The sequence below is a fragment of the Micromys minutus genome (assembly GCF_963924665.1).
Source record: "Micromys minutus genome assembly, chromosome: 2".
Lineage (NCBI taxonomy): Eukaryota > Metazoa > Chordata > Mammalia > Rodentia > Muridae > Micromys > Micromys minutus.
In genome coordinates, this window is record NC_137971.1 from 70,873,052 (window position 1) to 70,897,647 (window position 24,596).

A 24,596-nucleotide genomic window follows, 5' to 3' on the forward strand; every position below is an offset into this window, starting at 1 on the left:
ATCACAATTATAAAAATGTGGTGTTGGGTTTCACTATTAACATTATGTACAGTCCAGCCCAACAAGAAGGGCCTGCCCCCCACCATCCTGGCCTGAGCCAGAGCCCTGAGACACCAGGGTAGGAGGGTGACCCACAGGGTCTGGCAGGAACAGATGAGGCAGGGTTCCAGGCACAGAGTTCCCAGGACTAGGGGCCAAAGGCCCCCCCAGGGGGAGAACATGGCCACTGCCCCAGAGACCCCTAAACTGGGGAGGGGTGCACATAGGGCAGAAGGGGAAGTCCCCATTAACATGAAGCAAGGAGCTAAGCAGCCCCCAAGAATAGCATCTATACAGGCTGGTACCCCAGGTTTCCACAGGAAACAGCTGCTGGCAGCTACAAAACATTTACAGCTTCTTCTTCGCAAAGAAAAAAAAATTAAGAGGGTGATTGGGCATGGGGTATAGGGGCGGCAGAAGTTAACCTCAATGGACTGAGGCTCCCTTGCTGGACTCAGGGCTCCCTATCCCACATGTGAAGGTGGGGGCAGTGGACCCTGCTGAGCCCAATAAGGCTGGGGGTGCTGGGAGCGTAGGGCACCAAGGGGGAATAAATAGGGGTGAGGGCACTGGTCCTGCCCCACCTCAGTTGAGGGAGCCGCGGCAGCTCTCAGTGCCGCACAGACACGGAATCTTGTTGTCTTCTAGTGGGAACTTGTAGTCATAGGTGATCTCCTCATCCACGCCAATGGGCTGCTTCGAGTAGATCACAATCTTCTTCTGAGACTCGATGGTGATCACCTTAGCGTAGCAGTTGGGCTGCAGGAGGGGCAGTGTAAGCCGCAACCCCACCTCACCCCTGCCCAGCCCAGCCCCGGCCCAGCCCTGAGCGCACCGTGCAGCAGTGGTTGATGAACCTGGCGAGGTTGCCACACTTGGTGGCATCAATGATGGTGTCGTGATCCACCCGGAAAAGGTAGCTGCTGCCAATGCCCTCCTGAACATAGCGCTTCTCCCGCATATCAGCTACCATCTGGGGGAATAAGAGTTCAGTCACTGCATGGGCGAGACCCGCTCCCACCCAATCTGACCAAAGTCAGCCAGAGCAGTACTCTGGGGGAAGCCAGCACTAGCTCTTCTGAGAACCTGTGTGGCCATAGTGGAGCCCATAGCATGCTGTGGGGTTGGAGCAGCTTCTGAAATGACAGTGGACATGCCTTGAATTGAATCCTTTCCTAGGACTAGCCTTCCTACACAGGGACCTACTGGGCAGCTGGCAAGAGCAGATGGCAGATGGTCTGCGCCAGGACAAGGCCTTGTTCTCCAAGAGGCAGCTATTCCCAGGAAATAGGTAATGCAATTGCCACACTCTCACTAGGTGACCTCACCCCTCTGCAGACTTCTAACCACCAGCTCTGTAGTGAGGACTCTTCCCAGGCTTCACTCTCCAGTCTCAACGGGGTGTGGGATATCATTTCTGCATCCCTAGGACCCTGAGCCTCATGTCTGCCCTGGAACAAATCTTGATCACACTTTTGTTCTTCTACTCAACCACATTCCTAGAGGCTAATGGGGGTGGCCTGAGAAAACTCACCACCTTTTTCACCCTCCATGGCCAACTACCTGGCTTTCAACTACTTTGAACTCACAGGGTAGACTCCTCTGTCACATCTGCTGCCACTCTCTCATCCACACCTTGGCTTTGATCTGCCACTAAGTTCCACTGAGGCCAGCCCACATGAGCTCCTTTCCACAGCCAGAGGGAGCTTATTGGCTTCACTACTCCTTGCTTGCACAGCTTCCAAGCCACTCTCCATCCACAAGGCCTCTTGTCCAGACTCATACCTGTCACTGGCCCTGACTAGGCTACCTGAAAAGATGCTTGTCCTTGTCCTAAGAGAATGCAACTTCTGAGCCTTTGTACATGTTACCCCTGGAACAAGAGCATATGAGCATCCTACCGGAAATCCATTACCCTTTAGCTTTCAGGATGAATATCACATCTCCATCTCTGGGAGGTTCTGGGTCCCCACAATAACTATCACTAAGCACCATCATTTAACTCCCAGTGTTTGCTGGGGGAGTAGCAGTGGTAGTAATGAGGGAGGGTCTGTACAAAATATCACAAGTATAAAAACGTGACATGACACCAGGGTGGGAGGGTGACCACAGGGTCTGGCAGGAACAGATGAGGTAGGGTGAACTGCCATTGTCCAGTCAGCAACAGGCCTGGTGCGAAGAGTGGAACCTCACCTGGCGGATGTTCTGGCCAACATATTCTATCACCATCTCATCAGCTGCAATGGGTTCCATGGCAAACAGACCCCACTCATGGATGCGGCTCCGGCCAAATCGGAGTTTCTTCTTCCGGAACTAGGGACAGAAGGTAGCTTTAACTGCTGGATGCTCCCACAAACTTGCACCTTCCCTTCCCTTCCCTTCCTCCTCCCTGTTTCAAAGGACCCCACAGGGACAACTCTCCTTGCTGTAGTTTTTTTCACTGGGTCTCCTCCCTCTTCCAGTTTCCCCTCCTGACCTTGAGCTGGTTTAGCTTTAGTAGATCACTATCCATGATGGCTGAAGTGCCAATAGCACTTAGTAACCGCCGCTGCTCTGACCGTCGCTCAGAAAGTACCCGATTAGTCCCCTGTGAGTAAGACAAAAAGGTGGTAAGTGTTTAAAGGACAGGCAGGAGGTAGTAAACTAGGGAGGGCTTAGAGTAGAGCGCTACCTGAGTGTCTCCACCTTCCAGCTGCCGGGCTGAGACAGGGCACACATCCAAGTATTTGTCTTTTTCCTTCTTGCTGATGGGGTAATAACCTTCACTGCGTGCAGAGCCTGTCTGATGCTCCCGGGGCCCATCTTGGGGCCGTCGTTTGCGCTTTGGAGTGCTTAAGTTGGTAAGTGCAGGGCATTAAGGAAAAGAACAGGTTCCTCACTGACCAGTTTCTTGAGACCCACACCTCCTGTCCAACCCAGGCCCTATCTGCAGGGTAGCTTGTCTGATGGTGATAGTTAGGAGACAGACTGGAGAAGGCAAGTCTAGACCTTACCTGTTCTATCAGAAGAAACACAAGACAGAGGGGGAAAGAACCCCAAGGTTAAACAAGGCACAAAGCACAGTAAGTTAGATAGGAGACCAGTGCAACCCGAGAAGTGACCTGAGGATAACAATTCTTGCCACATAACCCAGAGGAGGGCCTCAGTCCTGTGTCTTATTCTAGGGCTCAGATAAGACAGGCTCTGCGGCTTAGGATATTTGTGTGATGGACCCAGTGGGTGTCATTAAGCCAGTCAGCACCACTGGTCTGCTGCAGCAGCCGCTCATACGTGAGACGCAAATAGCTCATGTCTTCTAAGTCCAGGCCTGAGTTCCAAATATCATACAGGATGGTCATCTGTTCAAACTCACTCCTTGGCTCAAAGGAAGGAGGCGGTGGGGGTGGGGGTGGGAGTGGTGGTCTTCTTCTTCGAGTGTGGGAGCGGAGGCTGCGCCTCCTGATGGCCCCTTCCTCATCACTGCTGCTGCTGCTGCTGCTGCTTTCTGAAGACTCAGACTCCTCCTCTTCATCTTCTTCCTCATCCTCCCCTTCCTGCTCTGGATGCTGCTGCTGCTGCTGCTGCAACTGTTGCTTTGGCTCTTCTGCCTCAGCCACCACTACCTCAGGCGCCTCCAAGACTTCATCAGCTGGAGAACTGAAGAGTGCAGCCAGGGCAGGAGCTGGCTCCAGGGGCCGAGGTGCTGGTGTGGTAGGTGGGGGCTTGATGGCTAGGGCATAATTGTGTTCCAAGAGGATGTGGCTGAGTAGAGGGCTTGGGCGCTCAGCCTCATCTGAGGTCTCTGTGGCCTCTGAGTCGTCACCAGTGGGTAGGATAGCCAACCCACGTCGGGCTGGAGTCAGGGCCAGGTCAGCCAGTACTGCCAAGTCTACTTCTGTTCCTGACTCAGTGGCCTCTTCTTCTTCAGTAGAGCGGACACGACTTCCAGCTCGATTCCTACCCCCTCGAGCCACCTCTTCAGGCCAACTCTTGACCAGAGATGCATGGTCCAGGGGTAGGTTACGAATGGTCCGCTCTACAACCCGGGGGACTTTTCTAGAGACTGGACCAGGAGACTTGGCCTGTAGTGGGGCAGCTGTAGAAGGTTCTGAGACTGGTGCCTCCTCTGCAGCAGAGAAGGAAACAGTTTTCCGGCGTTTCTTGGGTGGGGGTAGGAGAGGGATAGGAGAAGAGGGGCGCTCATCAGGGCGAGGGGGAGGGTCTGGAGGTCCAGCTGGTGGCTCTGGGGGAGGCTGTGGTATAGTAGGAGGTGGTTCTTCAGCAGGACCTGGGGATGGAAACACATGTGCTAAGACCAGAGACAAAACTGGCTCTCACAGGGTAGATGTGGGCTCAACTATCCTAGAGCAAGGCAGCCTTACTTCATCAAGTTCTATGCTGTTCTGCTTCCGCTTTCATCTAGTACACTCATGCTTATATATGCACACACATTTGTTACACAGGAGATGCTGCTTGCCTCTCTCCTGCTCATACCATTCTCAGTACTATTAGCTCCCTAAACAGAATGGGGCTCTGTACCTGTTCATTATTCCAGCTGACATGGAATATGTCCAGGTCAGGTATGGAGAAAACTCAAGAGCAGACAGATAAGCCCAGGAAGCTGTTCTTCAAACAGAATAACCAACCAAATCAAATGTCTAGTCAAACTTGGGAAAGTAGGGAGGGAAGGCATCCCATGAAACACTGGAATCCTAGCCTATTTATAAGACCACTGGAAGAGAACATAACCCAGGATTAGACATATGTAGTCTCAGAGCTCTAGCAACTGGCTCTACCATTTTCAGAATTAAATGGCAGCCAGCACCATGTCCGGCCGGGAAGGCAGGGATCAGCTGTGTATATTGTCTCAAGCTGAGTGCTCCTTACTTGGGAGCACCGAAACATCCTTCTGTGCATTGCATCCTAGGCTCTGGATGTCATGTGGGTCTTGAATAGTAGACAACTACACAACTTAGCATCCAACTCAGCTTCTTCACAGATCTCTGTGCTCCCCCCCTTCCCCAGGCCTTCAATTTATGATATAATTATGATACAATTATGACACAATTGCCGGCAGGTAGGCAGTGCAACTATTTTTTCTTCCTGGGAATTGCTCTCTTATGTTCTCAGATTCTTAGAAACAAGGTCCTAGAAGTCAGTCCTTCCAACTTTCTCCCTCACGGCTATCATGGACTGACACTACCAAGACTGCTGCCTAGTCCAAGCCAGCTTCATCAGAGGCTTTCCTAAGAAGGTCTAAGGTAGGAATAGGTTGGTTGGCCTGTTGCTACTCTGGTGGTTTGGTGGATGTGAACACTGCTAGAATGAAGAAACAGAGGAAACCTATTTCCTAGGGAAAGCAAAAATAAACCGAACTAGAAGACAAAAAGAAGGCAAGACCAAGGAGTTTTGCTACTTGTCTCTGAAACTCCCAGTCAGACATACCATATGAACAAACACACAACCACCCAACATTACTACTCCTCTTTGGGAGAGGTTTCATGTAGTTCAGCTTAGCCTGGAACTCACTGAAGGCCATGAGGAACCTAATGCTTCTGTCAATGCTGGGATCACAGGCATGTACCACCACACCCAGCTTTCCTTTCTGGTATTTAACCTGACTAGAACTGCCGCCAGACATTCAACAATCTTTCTTCAACTGGGCTACCATTTATTAAGCTGACTTCCCAGAGGAAGGTGTGGACTATCTTTTTAAGCTCCTACAGTTTCCTGACACTAAGCCTGAAAGCTCAGTACCCTTAGAAAAACCTAGCTATCAACATTATGTCTCCTCATCCCTTTAACGGTTGCCTTCAGTCTAAACCATTCACCTGAAATTTGTAATTCCAATGACCTGTCAGGTACAAGACACTTCTATCTTATTATGACTTCTCTTGTGGCCCTATAACACAGTCTAATTCTGCCTTTTCTTTCTTCTTCCCTCCCTCCCTCTCTCCACCCGCCCATCCATGCAGTTAGTACTGGACAGTGAACCTCATGCATACTGTCACTGAGTTTGATTAGTAGCTCTTTGTAAAATTTTATCTAGATACAGTCTTGCTTAAGTGCCTAGATTAGCCCTGAATAGCCTCAAACTTGGTATCTTTGACTTTCAAGCAGATGGGACTATACCCCTGTGCCACTATACCATGCTACTCCTTCCTTTAAAGAACACTTTCCTGTACATAATTGCTTTCTCTGCCTGTGAATCCCCTAAAATTGAGAATTGCAGATGGTTGTAAGGTTCCGTATAGGTGCTGGGAATGGAACTTGATTCTTCGAGCCACTAATGATCTTAACCATTGAGCCATCTTTCTAGCATCCCTCTCCTGAAGAATTCTCAGCAGCTAAGAATGTTCTCTTGCTTTTACAGAGGACCTAGGTCAAATTCCGAGCACCCAACATGGTGATTTATAACTACATATAATTCTAGTTCCAGGGGATCTGACACCCTCATCTGGCTTCATTTGAGGATGACCCTGAGTTTTTGACCTTCCTCCTCCATTTCCCCAGTACTAGGATTATAGAAATGCACCACAACCACAACACCTGGTTTTTACTACCATCCTCTTAAAGTGGTGCTTAGCTTGATATACAAAACTCACCCTTCCCTCACTCTGCCCCTGCACTCCCTCTCTCATCCTGTGTTCTCCAGATTGAACAGCTGAGTTCACATCGATGCTCTCATTGCTCTTGGGCAGACTGTTCTTCCCAAAGTCTCTGCTCTACAATCCTATTGCTAATGTGTCCAACTGGAGGTTCAGAGATCTCCACTCAATCCATGTCATCAGAACCCATAATCCTAGGCCACTTCACTGAAAATCCTTGACCAAGTTATATATCTGTCTTCACCCCTATTTTTACCAATTTTCTCCATCTCCGAGCCTCAAGTGTAGGACATCTCAACTGTCCATTTTGGTTTTTGAGATAGGGTCTTTCACTGGGACAAGTTCAGCCCCAGGGATCTGTTTCTACTTTTCCAAACCTGGGATTACAAATGCAAGCCACCACACCTTTCTGTAGGTGTTACAGCTGAAACTCAAAAGGCTCTCAAGCCTGTGTGACAAGCATTTCCCCTACTGGCCTTTATTGCCACCCCAGACTTTACTTTACCTGTATCCTCTCTAATGCTACTCTTACACCTCCTCCCTCTTTTCCAGATCTCTCTTCCTGTCAGAATAATCTTCTTGAAACATAGATGTGGCCCCCAAAATGGAGGAAGAACAATGCTTTCTAAGTGGCCTTCTGCTGCCCAGAGATTCAGGAGTGGATATGAGTGTATGAGGTATCAGAAGAAGCCAACTCATCATCCTGTAGATGCTAGAAATTTTAATTATACCAAAAAACAACTAAGTCCCAGCTTCCCATCCTGCATCCTTCCTGGCCTCTCAGGAGTCTCCATGCAACACTTTGGCCCCGTTCTCACTCTTCTTTGTAATGCATCTCTCAAATCACTATTATCTAGTCATAGCTTCCAATGGCTATGCATTTTCCATGGGGTTCTCATCACCCACTTCTATAGTTCTGGACACTTTTCACCCTAAATTTTCAATCTACCAGAGGGTGAGCTTTCTTCCAAGTTTTCTAATTTGTTGTTCTAGACCTTATGTAGAGCCCATACATCTGCTTACTCCTCACAGTTTTGCCCAGACTTCAGTTCAACTCTGCTTCAGCAGGAGAATGTTCCCAAGCCCACAGATGCCCTCAGAAATCTGAGTTCCTTGTACTTTTTCTTCACAGAACTTACTGGGTTGAAATCATAGTTGTTTCTATGCATTTCTTGTTTAATTGGCCTATCTTTTCCTGAAAGCTTTATGAGGATGAGAACAGTACCCAGCAGTGCTCCTGGCAGTGGTAGTAGTACTCAAAAAACTCTACTATATGGATAAATAGCCCTTGCCATAAGACCATCATATGCATGTGCTATAGAATAACAAGGACTACACAAGGGCCCAAGAGCTCAGTCATGAGTTAGCGTTACTATGTGCCCATTTAACTGCAACACATAAACATAGCATCCCAAGGACAGACTGTAGGGAGACCATTCTCTAAGACACTGATAAACATGTATCTTAGTCATGTCACTTGTCCCATGCCACCTACCTGCAGGCTGTGTGGGCACTGTCTCCTTTTCAGGGAGAGGCATGACAGGGGAATCTATAACCCTGTCTGTCTCAGGCTTCTCATCAGGAGCTGCAAGGGGCTCTGGAACTTCTCTGGGCGATGGTGAAGCTGAAGGAATGACTGCTGACTGTTCCTCTTCTTCAGAGGAGGACTCTGATGAAGATGATGAGGAAGAGGAGGATGACGATGACGAAGAGGAAGAGGAGCTGCCACTCTCGGAGTCGGAAGTGCTACCGTTTTCACCGTCGGAATCAGCATACAGAGAGCACTGGGAGGACGAGTCGCTGTCCTCATCCTCACCTGGAAACCCATAGGGCAGTCAGTGGGCAAGAGGAGGGTCACCCACTAAGTACTCTGGGTGTGTTCACAATGACAAACATCAGTATAAGGAACTGGAGAATGAAGGAAAGATAGCTCTCTAGATTCTGCTTGAAGAACAAGTCTGGGAAGTTCCCCTCCTAAGGAAATGCTAAAACCAAAGAGGAGATGTTCTACCTCAAAGAAATGAAGATGAAGGCCTGGTCTACAGAGAGAGTTCTAGGATGAATGCACAGACAGACAGACAGACCGGGACACTGGCAAGCAGTTGGCATAGACCACCAAAGTGTGTCTGTAGAAAATAGACTTAGGGGCTGGAGAGATGACTCAGTGGTTAAGAGCACTGGCTGTTCTTCCAGAGGTCCTGAGTTCAATTCTCAGCACCCATATGGTGGCTCAAAACCATCTGTCATGAGATCTGATGCCCTCTTCTGGTGTGTCTGAAGACAGCTACCGTGTACTCAAATTAAAAGAAAACAGACTGGAATAAATAGTACATGCCTTAAAAGTATCCGCCTTTAATCCTAGCACACAGGAAGCAGAGGTAAGTGAAGGTCAGCCTGGTCTACAAAGTTTGTTCCAGGATATCCAAGGCTACACAGAGAAACCCTGTCTTAAAAAAACCAAAAAAAAAAAAAACAAAAACAAAAACAAAAAAACCCCAAAAAAAGCAAGCAAATCATGGTGGTACATATACATATAGCCCCAGAACTAAGGAGGAAGAGGCAGAGGACTGGTTGAAGGTCATGCTCATATATACAGCAAGCTAGGGCTCAGCATGGACTACGTGAGACTCTTCCTCAAAAACAAAACAAAGCAAAAAAAAGTGCCATCAAGATGGCTCAGTAGGCACCTGTTGCCAAACTGATGACCTGAGTTTGATCACTAAAGCTTACACAGTGGAAGGATACACACATACCATGGCATAGCCTCACGACATTATATACACTACGCTAATTGAAGATCGGTACTGGGTGAGAGCACTAAAATTCTAAAGCTGCATAAGGGAAAAGGGCTGTTAACTCTTGGCACTTGAAAGGCTAAGTAAGTCAATGAGGCCAGGGAGAGAGAAAGAGAGCAAACAGATGTGCTGATGAATTGATAACGGAGTAAACAGAAGGTAGGAGTAGGGGAACTGGAACAAGTGAGACTAAGCTGAAGAGAACAAGTGTGCAGGGCCTAGACTACACAAATGGCCTGCAGGTCACTAGCAGAAAACAGGGAGTCAAGCAAAGACTTGGAGAGAAGAGAGTGCATTTTAGAAAAAGTTTTATTAGTAGTTTTGAAAAGGAAGTAGAACAGAAGAAAGGAAATACTGAGGCGGAAATCGGTTAGTCTAGCATGTAGATGTAGGTTTGATCCCCAGCACTGCATATGTTTGCATGTCTGACATGACAAGGTGTTTGTAATTCTAGCACTGTTTAGGTAGAACAACTAGAAAAGGCTACAAAGGCAAGGCCCTCCTGGGCTAAAGACCCTGTCCCTAAGAACCTAAACAAGAAAAGCAGAACAGAAGCACAAAGGTGACAAAATTCAAAATGCATGTTGGAGGTACAACTAGGCCCATCAGGAGGGAACTGTCTTCAGTGTCAGCAGGTAGCCTGGCCCTTGGCTTCTGCAGTGAGGCCTCAAGCTTATCACTGCTATCTTCCCTGTCCACAGCAGAAACAGTAATTCAGAGACTACAGTGGTTGTTTCCTCAGGTCTAGCATACTATCAGAAGATATAACCCTATCTCATTGTCTTTAAAATGTAATCTATCTGCAATGACACAAAGGACTTGTGTAACCTGTCTCTCACCCTTCTATTCCTCTCCAACAAGTTCTTAAAGCAAGAACCACATCTTGTCTGCTTTATCTGAAGAAACAAACACACACACACACACAAGGGTTTTAATGTACATTTCTTCTAAAAAATTCTTTGTGTGTATGCTTGAGTGTATGTATATGCACCACATGCCTGTGAAATTGAAAAGAATGGGTTGATCTCCTGAAAATGAAGTTACAGGCAGTTGTGAAGCACCAGTTGTGTAGGTTCTGGTAAACAAACATGGGTCCTCTGTAAAAGCAGTTGTGCTATTAAAGACTGTGCTATCTCTTTCCAGTCTCTTCATACATACTTCTGAAGGAATGCAGATCACTAAACCATGTATGATCTGTACAAGCCAACAGACACACAACTGGGCAGAAGAGTGTTGATGGCAGGTGAGATGAAGGGAAAAGAAGGTTACAGACTGATGGCTGGGCCTTACAGGAAAAGCAGTGCTCTAAGACAAGACCATCCAGATTGGTAGCATCAATGGGGCAAGAGAAAACTGCACACCCTTCACCTACAGGACCTGGGGAAAGAAACAGACTTTGTAGGGCTATCCACAAGGAAACCTGTTTCAGAAGAGGGAGTACTCTGAATTAATGGGGTCCACGTTCTGAAGAGTCCCAGGATTCCAATGAACACTGCTCAAACAACTGTCATTGCAAAGGGCAAGATGGCCAGAAGTCCAGGAGGAAAGTCATACAAATTTAGAAAAAGACAAACCAGATAGTATAACCCATCCTTCCCCAAACCTGAACTCTACTCAACTGCCTATACTCACCATCTGATGCCTCAGCTTCCTTCTTGGTGGCATCCACAGCTTCCTCCCGCTCTTCATCTTCCTCATCTTCCTCATCATCATCCTCATCCTTAAGGAAAAAGACAAACTGAGACTAACAGGAAAATGACACCGGGTTCCACCTCAGTAAGAAGTTGGATGTGCCAACAGGAGCTTAGGAAAGGCTTCTGGCAGACACCAGGTGCCTGGCATCTTACCTTCTCTGAGGAAGACTCCTGGGATGCCTCCTCCCCTTCACTGTCTAGAGCAAAGGATTTCCGGTGTTTGCCTTGGGTCTTGCCTCGTTCTTCATCACGCTTCGGAGGCTTGGTCCCTGGACGTCCTGATTCTCCAGCTTCCTTCTCTCGCTCAGTATCTGCAAGAGAAGTCAGAGCAGCTGCAATCTATCAGTAGTTACTGCTCTGCCATCCTGGAGGCAAGAAACACTACTGCCAACTCTACTGACAGGCCACCTTTACTCAGCACAGTAACTGGAACATACTAACATGTCATACAATCTGAACTACATCCCGCACATTTTCTTTGATCATTTTCTAAGCTGGGTAAAGAGAATGCCAACTTGGTTTATCTGGCCCAGGAAACAATATAAGGCAGGGAGTTCTCCAGGGAAGCAGATCTGACTCAATAAAGTAGTTTCAAGTACCATAAGCTACCAATCAAAAGGCAGACTTCAGCAGACTAAAAGGCTGCACAGCAGAAGCATTAGGCAGTAAACCTAGATAGATGATTCTTCAACTTCTAAGTCTAGACAGTGAGATCTCTACTTTGTAGTTGTAAAAACCAAGACACAACAACACTTAAGTTAGCATAGCAGAGCTAAGAACCATAACTAAAATGCAAGGAGAAGACTATCTGATAATCTGATGCCTTTGGAATTCCTCTCATTCACCTTGCCCTCAGAGATACCCTGACCTCTTTACCTCTCCTCTTGCTTCCTATTATACGAAGAAGACTACCCCATTCTCCTTCTGCCTGATTTCCTACTTACCATCTTCATCTTCCTCAACTGGAGTAGAGGGCCTGGGCCTCTTTTCCTCACTTGCCTCTGAAATTTCTGATGGCTCTTTCCGTTTTACCTGGCAGATGCAGAAAGACAGGGCCCACTTAGAGCTCAAACAGAGACAAGAGTGAGGAAAAGGGAGGAAAAATTAAAACAAAAACAAAACAAAACCACCATCATCCACAGCCTCACCCCACTCCCACACATCATCTCCCACCACTGGGGAGGGAGGCCCACCAGCTTTCCCCACCACTAAATTCCTGGATACCTTGAATGAAGGCAATCGCAGGGCCCCTCGAAGCCCTGACCCAAAGGCAAAGGCCTCAATGCCTGTGATACCGCCACTCTTGGCCCAGTCTACAAGGGACAGCATGCCTGGCTCTTTGAGCTTCATCTTTTCTTTGTCCTCTTCCTTGGCTTGCTGTTTGGCTGCATTCTGGAATGGCTGCAAATAGTAGGGAGATCAAGCTGATGGACCCAGAGCACAGGGACTCCCTCTTGCCCAAGAACCAACAGTATGCCTGAGGAACACCACCATGCATTAATTTATTCTGCTAACACTATCAATCTTGGGCTGGAGAGATGGTTCAGCATTTAAGAGCACTAACTGTTCTTCCCAAGGTCCTGTGTTCAATTTCCAGCAACCACATGGTGGCTCACAACCATCTGTAATGGGATTTGATGCCCTCTTCTGGTGTCTGAAGATAGAGCTGTAGTGTATTCATACATAAAATAAATACATCTTTAAAAAACAACAACAACACTATCAAATCTCTGGCAAATTAAAATAGTTTCTCAAGTCTGATCATTTAGGCCATCCACCCTTAAGAAACAGGTACCAATTTTTACCAGGCTACAAATGGTAGAACTAAATACAAGCCCAGAAACATACTGTAAAGCAGCAAAAGAAGCCAGAACAAAGCTTTTCTGACCCAAGCCCATGATTACCTTTTGTTCTGTGTCATAATTCCCCAGCCCATAATTCCCACAGCCTTACTATCAATTTATTTTTCCTTTGTCCCTATCTTGAATAGGGCAATCCAACAAACACTGAATGTGCCAATGTACCCAGCACTAGACCTCCTTACCTTGGCCTTTTCTTCCTTGCTCTCCCACCACTGGTCAAAGGCTCCAAAGGCCACATTCTCGACCATCTTTCGGTTGAGGTCTCGCTGCATAATGCTCTTCATCTCTTGGACAAGGGTGGCTAGCACGCGACCCACTGTGCCTGCTGATGGTAGGGCCTTGCTTTCTGCTATCTCTGTTTCCTCCCTATGAGGCAGCCGGGCCTCCTCTCCCGAGACTGAGGAAGAGGGCAGGGGCTCGGTTGCCATAGGCAAGTGCAGGTGGTAGGCCTCCCGGGAGTATGCCCCACGACCTTCTTGCCCTTGTGTGTACAGAGCATAGGGCAAGCCATAGGCTGCCTCTTGTGGAGGTGGAAAAGGGAGGAAGGCCTCGCCAAAGGCCCCACCAGGAGGACCAGCTGAGGCTGCAGTCAATCCCTTGCCCTGCCGTAACTGGTGAAGCCGTGTTAACATCTGGGTCTGCATCTGGAAGGACATGGGCATCCCTCCCCACTGTGCCCCAAGTCGATCCATAAGTTCCAGGGAGTTCACAAAGTCATAGATGTGGGGTGGTGGTGGTGGAGGTGGTGGAGGGTATTCAGGGGGTGGTGGTCCATCTGGGTGGGGTGGAAGGAGGTAGGCAGGTTGGTGGGGAGGATAGCCCAGGGGAAGGGAAGCAAGGTAGGGAGGAGGAGGGGGAGGTGGTGGAGGTGGTGGCGGCGGTGGCTGCTGAGGGGGTGTTGGGGCTGGAGGTGGTGAGCCACCCCTGTCATCATCAGAGATCTCCATATCTTCTCCGGAAGAACATGGAGAAGCCTGTGGAGTATGGAGGAGAATCACAGACAGCTCCTGCCAGAGCTCCCTGAGCTTGCCCTCACGTTTGTCTTCATGTTTGAGCACCTTCCCTCCCACCTAAGACTATAAGCTTCCATCCCAGGCTCACCTGGTTCTGTCCATTGGCCTTTGGTGACTCCCGGGCAGGCCCTGGTTCTCCACTCCCTGTAGGAGCTACATCTTCAAAATTAGCTGGGGCAGGAGGGGGTGTGCAGGGCCCATGACCTGCCCCAGAAGGCACCTCACCCCCTGCATCTCTAGCCCCAGGGCCTGCACTGCTGTTCTCTTCCTCTTCCTCTGTATCAGAAGCCAAGAAAGAAAATTTGGAACGTTGTTCCTTTAGCAACATTTCAATACGGGAATCCAAACTGCTGTGCTGAGCAAAGGGCACGCTCTCGTTGGTGGTTTCTGGGGCTGGAGAGCCAGAACGTGCAGGTGAAGCTGGGCGTGGGGAAGTCCGGGCTTCTTCTCTCTCAGGGCTGGGTGCCCCACCACCACCACCACCACCACCACTGCTCCCACCACCACTACCACTACCACCACCACCAGGTTCTGGAGGCTCTGGAGGTGGGGCCTCTGAGGCAGGAGGCCGGTAGTCTTGGTCAGTGGATCGGTTAGGCTCAGGGGCCAAATAAGAGGTATAGGAAGGTGGGAAGCGCTCAGCCGTATTTTCAGCAAATGGAGCCCCAGAAGGGTCCTCCCTAGTTGCCCGGCGAGGTGGATAGGAAGTATGGCGCTGGTAACGATTCCAGCTTTCATAATACGCTGGGTAGCTAGAGTCAGAACCACGAAACTGAGAGGCCGAGGAAGAAGATGACGAGGAAGAGGAGGACGATGATGAGGAGGAAGATGAGGAGGAGGAGGCTACAGTAGCTGCAGCAGTTGCTGAGGTGGCAGTAGTGGTGGTTGCAGGGGCTGAAGATGCAGAGAAATGACGGCGAGAAAAAGAATCTTGATAGCTGTTCTCTGACCGCCAGGGTTTGAAGGAGGTTGAAGTGGTGCTAAAGAAGAATCCAGGAGTTAGGTGACCAAACCTTACTGGCTCTGTTTTCATAGGTTACCAGGAACACTGTGTGTTCAGAGACATACATGTAGGCAAAACATTCAAACACATAAAAATCTTTTTTTTTTTTGTTTTTTCAGGAGCTGAGGACCGAACCCAGGGCCTCAAGCTTGCTAGGCAAGCGCTCTACCACTGAGCTAAAGCCCCAACACCCACATAAAAATCTTAAAAGTGGGGCTAGAAAGATGGCTTGGCAATTAAGAGTACAAACTGTTCTTGCAGAGGGTTCAGGTTCAATTCTCAGTGCCACATATAACAACACCTGTAACCTATAAATACAAGACATCTGTCCCCTTCTAGCTTGTTTGGGTGCTGCATGTGTGCGATACACAGACATACAGGCAGGAGCATGCACATGAGTGCACATATGCACACAAAACTCAAAGCAGGTTTCTCAACATCTGCTTCTAAATTGCTGATCAAGTCCCACACTACTGTCCCTGAAAACAGCAACTGTCAGTTGAAACCAGAGACTAAAATAGCTTCCAATTCCTTCTCAAAGGGACTTGGAGCTTGTTCTTTCCAGCTGCAACTCCCAGAATCAAATAGCTAAGGCCTAAGAGAAGTGTTTCCCATACCTGCTGGAGTAGGCAGAGTCCTGAGAGTAGGGGGTGCTACCCCTAGATGTGTAGGGGGTTCCTTGGGAGGACTGAGGGGTGAACTGGCCAAAGGAAGATGGGGTATCTTGTCGACTGCTGGAGAAATTTGTATCTTGGGAGCAGGGAGTGCCATTGCCAGGGGTGCCCCCGACAGTAGTGCCTGCTGGATAGGCAGCTGTGTCAGAGGAAGACCGTCGGCGGGCTTCAGTCTAAAGAAAAAGTGAGGCAAAGAAAAAAGATCAAACATGATTGAAAACTGTCTCCTGCCCTAATCTAAGATTCCAACTTTTTGTTTCTGAAGGCACCTAGGCATCTTCCCTTAGTTCTTCCTATACTTAATAGCAATGTTTAGGGCCATCCCAAATGGCTCTTGCTCTTGGTGACCAGGTAACGAGTACATGTGCCTAAAACAGTGGCAGCTACAAGCATCTCACCGTCTCAGTGGTTGTACCAGAACCCTGGAACTTCTCACTCAAGGCCTTGCCCCCAGTGGGCACAGTCTGAGGAGTGTAAGAGCCATTGACAATCAATTCATAGTACTTCATTCGTTGTTGGCCTAGACGAAGAGAAATAGGAATCAACAGTCAGAACCTCCCTTATTGGTAGTTTTGTTTCTTCCTCAGGTCTTAAGTTTCCTACAATCTCTTGAGCTGAATGTTTCAGAATGTTTAGAAACTGTTCCTACTTACCTCAATCCTTGGAAACCTTTATCTCATTTCTACCTGGTTGGTGTAATTTTGACTAGATCTATGCTTCTTTCTATTTTTATTGACAAGGACTCAAATAGCCAGGCTGGTCTCACACTCACTAAAAAGAAAAGAATGACCTTGAATTCCTGATACTGTTGTCCCTACTCTTTCCATATTCAGGAATTTATCAGGCTTTATTACAGATATTTATCACTGTGTACTGCTTTTTTGCAGATTTATGAAATAAAATCTGGCACCTCTCCACCTATTAAATATATAATCCCATTAATATGGGGAGGCAATGATGCTTGGCTTGGCATGAAAAGGTCCTGGTTCAATATAACCACATTTTATAAACTCATACTTTACACACATACATACTTATCTAGAGTATTTTATAAACTTCAAGAAAAGTAGAGGTCTCTCTGCTGCTAAGCCCCACACTCCTTATGTTATAAACTGAGACTGCAGAGTTGCAACTACAAGAGTCAATTCAGCCCACAGGGGGATTTGATTTGTCTTTAACAATGACTTTTAAATTCTTGGGAGAGGTTGAACAGTGAGAGGGTTTCATGGGTAAACTGCCCGCCACCAAGTTAACAAAAAGTTTGATCTCTGGGACCCACAAGGAGAAAGGAGAGAACCTCCACCCCACCCCTTAGTGCCCTCTGACCTTCACAAGGCCACACACACAGAATGGACATGCATACACATACAACAAATATAAGACATTTGTGAGAAGAACACAGCCCTTAAATTGAAGAGTTGCCAAGTACCATGGGATACGCCCATAATCCTCATACTTGGGAGACTGAAGCATGAGCTATAGAGTGAGGATAAGTCACCAGAGACAGACAGCAAGGCTGACTCAAAAACACAAAACAGGGATTGGAGAGTCGCCCAGTTGGTAGAGTGCCTTCCTAACATGCATAAACCCTGGGCTTCATCCCCAGGACCACAAAAACCAAGCACAGTGGCACAAGTCTATGATCCAGGATGAAGGAGGATTAGAAGCCAAGGTCATCCTTGGCTACAAATGAAGATTAGGACAACCTGGGCTACATAAGACCCTGTCTCAAAAGAACCAAAACAAAGGGTTGTTAAGATGGCTCAGCAGTTAAGACCATTTTGTGCTCTTGCAAAGAACCACCCACATGGTGGTCCATACTATCTGACTCCAATTCCAGGGGATCCAACAAATACCCTCCTTCTAGCCTCTGTGGTATACACACACACACACACACACACACACACACACACACACACACGTACATACATTTATACAAAGACACACATACACAGAAGCAAATATAAATCTTTAAAGATAAAACAAAAACGCCAAAGTAAAGCCTGGGACCTGGTATAAAATTCAAGGGCAGATTAACTTACAGTGAGATCTATAAAGCAAATAAAAACATTAAAAACAAAATAAATAAACAAAACTTTTAATTCCCAGCATTCAAGACAGCAGAGGCAGGTGGATCTCAGTGAGTTCAAGGCCAGCCAAAGCTATATAGTGAGATTCTGTCTCAAAAACACATAAAAACCATAAGATTACATACGAAAGTCTAAAGTTGAATTTGGGACCATTGGCCTTCACTCCCATTTGCAAACACCAATTAACAACCTCTTCCCTGGGGGCTGGGGAGGTGGCTCAATGGTTAGGAGCACTGACTGCCCTTCCAGAAGTCCTGAGTTCAAGTCCCAGCAACCACATGGTGGCTCACAACCATCTGTAATGAGATCTGATGCCTTCTGGTGTATCTGAAGACAGATGCAGTGTACTTATATATAATAAATAAATCTTAAAAACCAAAACACAACCTCTTCCCTTAGATGGCACTGTACTAGTTTGAAATTTCTCCCCTATAATGACTTGAAAGCAGTTCAAACCTGCTCCATTCTTCTTCACTTGTATTTGTGTGTATGATGTACTTGTAGGTTTCCAAGTGCACACACATGAAGCCACAGGAAGACATTGGATATTCCCCATTAATACATTCTAGCTCACTCCTCTGAGAGAGGATCTCACTAGAACTGAAGTTTGCCAATCCATACCCTGGCTAGTCAGTGAGATTCTGGGATCTGGTTGTCTCCAACCCCACAAAAATGAAGCTATAGGCATATACAACCATATCTGGATTTTATCAGTGATGGAGACTCAAATTCAGGTCTTCATATTTGTGTAGTATGTACTATTACCCACTAAGTTATCTCCTTGTTCCTTTTGTGTTTTTGTGTTTCTGAGACCAGCTCTCAGTATGTAGCACTAGTTGGCCTGGAATCATCTCTGTAGACAGGCTAACCTCAAAGTTCTCCTGTCTCCAGCCTCCCAAGCATTAGGACTGTAGGTATGAGCCACCATGAAACTCTGCTTTATTTACCTTTATCTTCACAGATCTGTGGTTTTTGGTAGGCCATGACCTAAAACTCTAGTTCTTCAATTACCTAAAGTTTCAATCTTAGTATGTTACTGTAGAAAGCACAAAATATGTATAATTTTAAAACAACCAACAAACAAGAAAGAAAAACCCTCCCTGAGCTGGAGAGATGACTCAGCAGTTAATTGTCCTGGCTGCTCTTCCAGAGGACTGGAATTCAGTTCCCAGCACCCACATAGTAGCTCACAAGCATTAAAACTCCAGTTCCAGGGGAAATTGATGCTTTCTTTTGACTACCATGAGCATCAGACATACATGCTGAACAAAGATATATATTCAGGCAAAACAGGTACACACATAAAAATAAATATATAAACGAATCTCTAAAATTTTTAAAACATTAAGTTCAGAAACACACATGACTTCGAGAATTTTGGTAATCATGAGCTTGATTACTTGGCTAAGCCCAATTAAGTATTTGCATATATGATCCCTGCTAGAAACCAACCTTAAGCAACATGCAGGGGAGTCCTCACCTTTGATATCAAGCTGGGCATGAATGATATTGCCCATGACAGAAGTGAGGTGAAGGTTTTTGACAGTTTCCTTGGCACCCCGAGTGCTGGTGAAGAGCACACGGGCTAGGCCTAGGTGCTTTCGAGTGCGGGGATGAAGAAGGATCTCCACTTCTTCCACCTCACCATATTTCCGGCACATATCCTTCAGGAAAGTTTCCCTCACGTTGTCATTGAGCCTCGCAAAAGTTACTTCCTTCAGTGGGATCTGTCCGATATAGAATTCATCCAGCTGTGGAAAGACAAGAATTGGTCTCAGGTTTCCATAATGAGCAGTTTCCTTACCATCTGGGAAACTTCAGAGCTATCCATGAGATTAAGTCTGGGAGACTGTTGTGATAGAGAAGTCAAGGGGGATCACGAGACCTGTATTAGCCTTGACCTGTCTTTCAATTCCTCTTATGACAAACAGCAACAATTGGGAAGAAAAGAGACATAAAACACAGAATCAACATACAGAAGAAAGTGATAGAAGAAAATAATCTGGGGCTGGAGAGATGGCTCAGTGGTTAGGAGCACTGACTGTTCTTCCAGAGGTTCTGAGTTCAATTCCCAGTAACCACATGGTGGTTCACAACCATCTGTCATGAGATCTGATGCCCTCTTCTGGTGTGTCTGAAGACAGCAACAAGATACTCACATACAGGGAAAAAGTTCTCATTCAGAAAAGAAACAAGACAGTGCTGAGTGTGCTGTGCCTGCCTACAATACTAGCACATGGGAGGCTGAAGCAAAAGGATTTTCAGTTCAAGGCTAGCCTGGGTTACCTAGGAGTACTTGCCTTAAAAAAGAAAGAAAGAAACAAAAAGATAAGCCAGATATAAATAATCCAAATACGACACAGTGGTAGCAGAGGTGTAGACAAGGTATCTGGGAGCCAAAAAAGGATCCTTCACACAGAAAAATCAGGAAAGAGATTCACAAAGATGTTACCATTCTTTCTGGACTTTGTAGCTGCCTAAAGTTTACCAAGACAACAGACTACCAAGACATGAAATTTATCCATCTTGGTATTTTTGAAACACTGAAAAGTGTCTGGTTGAATATTACAGGGATATACTGTCAAAAAAATGATAAGGCCAGCCCAGATCAGTAACCACACATGTCAATGCCTCAAAACAGACTTAGCATGCAAGCAAGATGGCTTAGTGGGTCCAGACACTTGTCACCAAGCCTGACCCCTAGGACCCATGGTAAAAAACAACTCCCACAAGCTGTCTTTTCACTTCTATTCATGCACAATGGCATGCAAGCTCATCTGTGATCTCACACACATGTGAAAACAATGTTATCAAAAGGAAAAATAGACTTGGAAAACAAAATAAAAATAAAAACGTTAAACCAGAGACAAATAACAGCAACATGGATCCTAAAACTGAGAAGGAACAGAAACCAGACTCTGATGAAAAGCATGGCAATGGAAACCCAAAGATTAAGACAAAAGTAAAGAACTACCGGTGACTTTAGGCTTCCAGCTTGTAGTACCCGAGTATCTGGTAATGCCACTTATCAGTCAAGAGGAGAGCAGGACTCGGGAAAGAGAGATGAGGTGGCTAAGGCTTGTGTCTCAGTAGATGTTGGTGGAAAGGAGGTATGAGAAGTAAACATTCAGGCAAAAGAGTTTTCAGTGAAGCTGCTCAGGGAAAGGGGTGGAGACACTGCACAACTTACTTTAGCAATAATCAGTGAAAGAAAACAAAAGCAAAAAAATAAAACTAGGAGACCAAGAACCACCAATTTTCTAGACTTGGTCCAAAGCTTGACGAATATCCTATTAAAGTAGGAAAGGAAGCTGCTCTTCCAAGAGCACAGAGGAGCACATACAAATGACAGGGAGAACAGAAGACTCCACGTGAACAGTGGTCTTAGCAACCTTAACTGCTGAAAAACTTGGGTATCCCACTGTCATGTGGCTTCAGAATACCCACCTATACCTCATCCATCCAGACATCAATACCCTCGTCACCAGATATATATTAGAGTCACCTCAGCTACATACCTTCTTCCCAAAACATCTCAGTCTCACAGACTCAAATATAATGAGATCTGGATGTCAATGTTCCTTTGAAATAGGCACTTTGGTAGGCTATGTGAAGACCAGGGTGCTAGGATCTTTGACACATTCCAAAGATCAACATGCAGGGAGACCAGCAGGCACTTACCTTAAACTTAGGTACTGGGAGGGAAAAGTCTCTGTTTTTGGACCTGACATGACAGCGGGGGTCTTGAAGGTCTTCCACGGGGGTATACTTTGAGTCCTAACAAAGAAAGCAGAAAAAGATAAAACCAGGCTGAAAATGTACCAGGCTATAAAGCCCATGCAGAAGCCAACGTACAGAAGAACTGGGATAGCTTGCTCATTCTCAAAACACCAAGCTACAGGTATAGGAAGTCTGGGTGTTACACTCAACAGGGGAAAGTAGGAAGGGGAGACTGGAGGTCCAAATAAGTCAAGAAAGATCTAGGGCACTCACACTGACACTGAAGTGGACTCCATCATAGCGGTACACCTTCTGAGAAGGCCTGCGCAAAGCAGGGTCCAAAGCAGGATCCACTATGAGCTTGTAGTTCCGCCACTGGAAGCTCGGGGCTTTCTGCCCATCTCCCCCACCTTCCTGGTCCATCTTTGCTCATTTACACTGTCAGGAAAAGAGGAATACGCAATGGGGGTCCAAGACTCAGGCCTGACTCCTTGCTGTCCCCTCAATGGCTAGCCCAGATTCCAGGTTCTCACATCTGTCCGGTTTCCACACCTCAGCATAACCCATGGCTCTCTCTGATTTTGCCTTGAGGACCCGGGTTCACTACAGCACTCCATTCCTCTCCACTTCCAATTCTACCCTCAGGGCCCAGGCCCATCTCGCGCCCCCTTACCTTCCCGCTCTCCCTAGCGCGCCCCACTTGGCCTCCACGCAAGACCCCTCCCCCGTCCCCTCATAGGCCCCGCCCCCTCCCGCCTCCTCACCGGCCAGCGGCCCGGGCCAAGCCCCGCTCCCGCACAGCCGCTCGCGTCCCCGCGCCCCAATCCTCTGAACCAGAGGTGGCACCTCTTCGGGGCGTTGGAAACACCGCGAGACCAAGCCTGAGACCCAGCTTCGGTCCCTGAATCCAGGCGGGGGGGTGGGGGGAGGTAACGCGCGCCGCTGCCCTCTCCTCCCGCCCGGGCGCGTTCGGTGCCCCCCCCACCCCGTCGGCGCGCACGCGCGCCAGGTCCCTACTCACCCGCTCGTGGCGAGCGGCTCACCCTCCCCCCACCGCGCGCAGCACCTCAGCGGCGTGAGGCGGCGGCGGCGGCGGCGGCAGCGCGAGACCCGGCCCCGCAGCGGTGGCGGCGGCGGCGCCCCCCCACCACCACCTCCCCGGCGCGCGCACCAAACACCACCGCCACCTGCACGAGGCCCAATGGGCACAGCGTCTGCATCCGCACTTTCGCTACAAGTACTGCGGAGAGATCCACGGGGCCGAGGGTAGCGGCCTTGCCTCGGCCGGCGCCCTGGAAGGCTCGGGAGTTGTAGCCCAGGGAGCCTGAAGATTGGCCGCATTCCCCGGAGAGTGGACTGCACCACCCTTATCCAGCTGCTCCGGCCTTGGGGTTCCTGACGAATCGGCGGCGACGAAAGCTGCGACAGGCCCCTGAGGAAAGGGGGGGCGGAGCGAGGGGGAGGACGCCAGCCGGAGCTCGGGAGATTTGAGTGGTGCGTCCAACGACGCAGATTCGCGAGGCGGGCGGGGCAAATGAGTGGACAGGATGCGCGCTCCTTAGCTCCTCTTCCCTGCCCCTTCCTTGCGCAGCCCAAATGCCTATGAGGCTGCAGTGCAGATTCGCCACCGTTCTGGGCTTTGGTCGTCACCTCTTCTCACCTGCGGTAGAGTCAAGAAAATCACGCCTGGCTGGCCAAGCCCTGTTGGCAGAGTCGACCGCTATTCCTGGAATTTTCCAAGTAGAACAACTCAAGGGGCCGCCCACTTCCTACTTAGTGCGAAATGGTTACAAGAAAAAAAAGTCTTCTCGGCGTTTCATGAAAATTTTCAGACAAGAAAAGCTTCCCAAATAATCCTAAGGAGTCGGGTAGCGAATCTGCGGATCCTGCTGTGGGCGGGGCTAATAAGAGAGGCGTGGCCAGGCGTGCGGAGCACGGCGTAACGGGCCACTTCCCGTAGAATCCACTAAAACCTGGGCGGGATGGGAGGTGGAAAAATACATCCAGGAGGGGTGAGTGAGGCACTTTGCCTACCGATGCACATAATGAAATGATCGGTTCATTCCTGCTTTTCTACTCGGGCTCTTGTTTTTCAGACAGCATGACATCGAACTTGCTCTATAACGGAGGATGGCCTCGAACTCCTGATCCTTTTGCTTCTATCTCCTGGGTGCTGGAATTACAGGTGTGCACACCAATAACCGGCTTCTAGCATGCTGGGGAACCTAACTCAGGGCCTTCTGCGTGCTAGGCCAGCACCCTAGTTACACCTCCCTTGGGACAGTTTTTAAATGTTCGTTTTGTCTATTAGGGAGGTGTAGCTAGTGGCTAGAATTTAAAGCTGTCTTAGGGTTCCGTCGATCTTTTTAAAAAGACCTTTAAATGGGTCCTATAGAAAATAAAAGTTTGAAAGTAACCCAGTTATCCTTGGGCAGATCTTAGGCAGGGTTCCCTATGCTCATAGGATCCCTCTTGCTAAGCTTAAGAACAAGCCTAGTTCAGGCTTCATTTAGGAACTTAGAGCTGAGATGGTCCCAAGGTTCAACACCCTTTTCATCCTGCGTATACAGGCTCTCTGGAAGAACTGCACTCTTACCAAATCTTCTAAACTGAAGATGCCTCAAGTGGCCCCCTCATTATAGAACACTGGGCAAGCCTTTGACTTCCCCCTTAGTTTCAGGTTATCCCTCCAGAATGGGTGGCTATGGGTCACAATTTATTGCAACCCTCACAATAGTGGTAGGAAAAATTATTGGAGCCTGATTTTACACGTTTTAATGGGCCATTTTAGGTAATAAAAGGAATCTGTACAAGGTTTATCACTAGACTAGACGGTAGGATCTATACTCTTTAGAATTGTGAGGTTGAAGGAAAATGCACGTGAAGGTACAAAAGGTGAGGTTCCTTTGTCCCAGTTGAAGGGTACCAGTTCCCTCTCCCTCTCTTCCAGAAATCGTTAGGAGATGGTAAAGGTAATTGAGGTCATAGACTAACTGTGGCTGTGGGCCAGATCAGCCTCTTGGCCTCAGCTGCCTCTCTAAAATGGGAAATATAAAACTTGTTTATTGAGATGTCTAAGGGCTGGAGAGATGGTTCAGTGATTAGGAGCAGTGACTGCT

At 47.8% G+C, this 24,596-nt stretch overlaps 1 protein-coding gene across 1 annotated transcript; it reads right to left on the minus strand.

Moving 5' to 3' along the window:
- Positions 1-30: 30 nt before the first annotated feature.
- Positions 31-24,326, minus strand: SETD1A (SET domain containing 1A, histone lysine methyltransferase). The gene is made up of 19 exons (XM_080911606.1): positions 22,499-24,326; positions 21,751-21,915; positions 21,439-21,534; positions 19,238-19,508; positions 16,066-16,187; positions 15,611-15,840; positions 14,079-14,970; positions 13,160-13,951; positions 12,340-12,516; positions 12,060-12,147; positions 11,269-11,426; positions 11,054-11,141; positions 8,122-8,442; positions 3,239-4,306; positions 2,711-2,883; positions 2,516-2,626; positions 2,233-2,352; positions 875-1,012; positions 31-798 (listed from the first exon to the last, which is right to left on the minus strand). Exons 2-19 carry the CDS (start codon positions 21,898-21,900, stop codon positions 625-627), a joined length of 5,169 nt encoding a protein of 1,722 aa, XP_080767732.1. The 5' UTR covers positions 21,901-21,915; positions 22,499-24,326; the 3' UTR covers positions 31-624.
- Positions 24,327-24,596: the final 270 nt, after the last annotated feature.

Coding starts and splice junctions, on each gene's coding strand:
- SETD1A (XM_080911606.1), bottom strand. CDS start 21,900: ATGGACCAGGAAGGTGGGGGAGATGGGCAGAAAGCCCCGAGCTTCCAG. Junction 15,841..16,065: donor CTGGTACAACCACTGAGACG/GTGAGATGCTTG, acceptor CTTTTTCTTTAG/ACTGAAGCCCGCCGACGGTC. Junction 11,427..12,059: donor AGTTGAGGAAGATGAAGATG/GTAAGTAGGAAA, acceptor CTTCTCTTGCAG/ATACTGAGCGAGAGAAGGAA.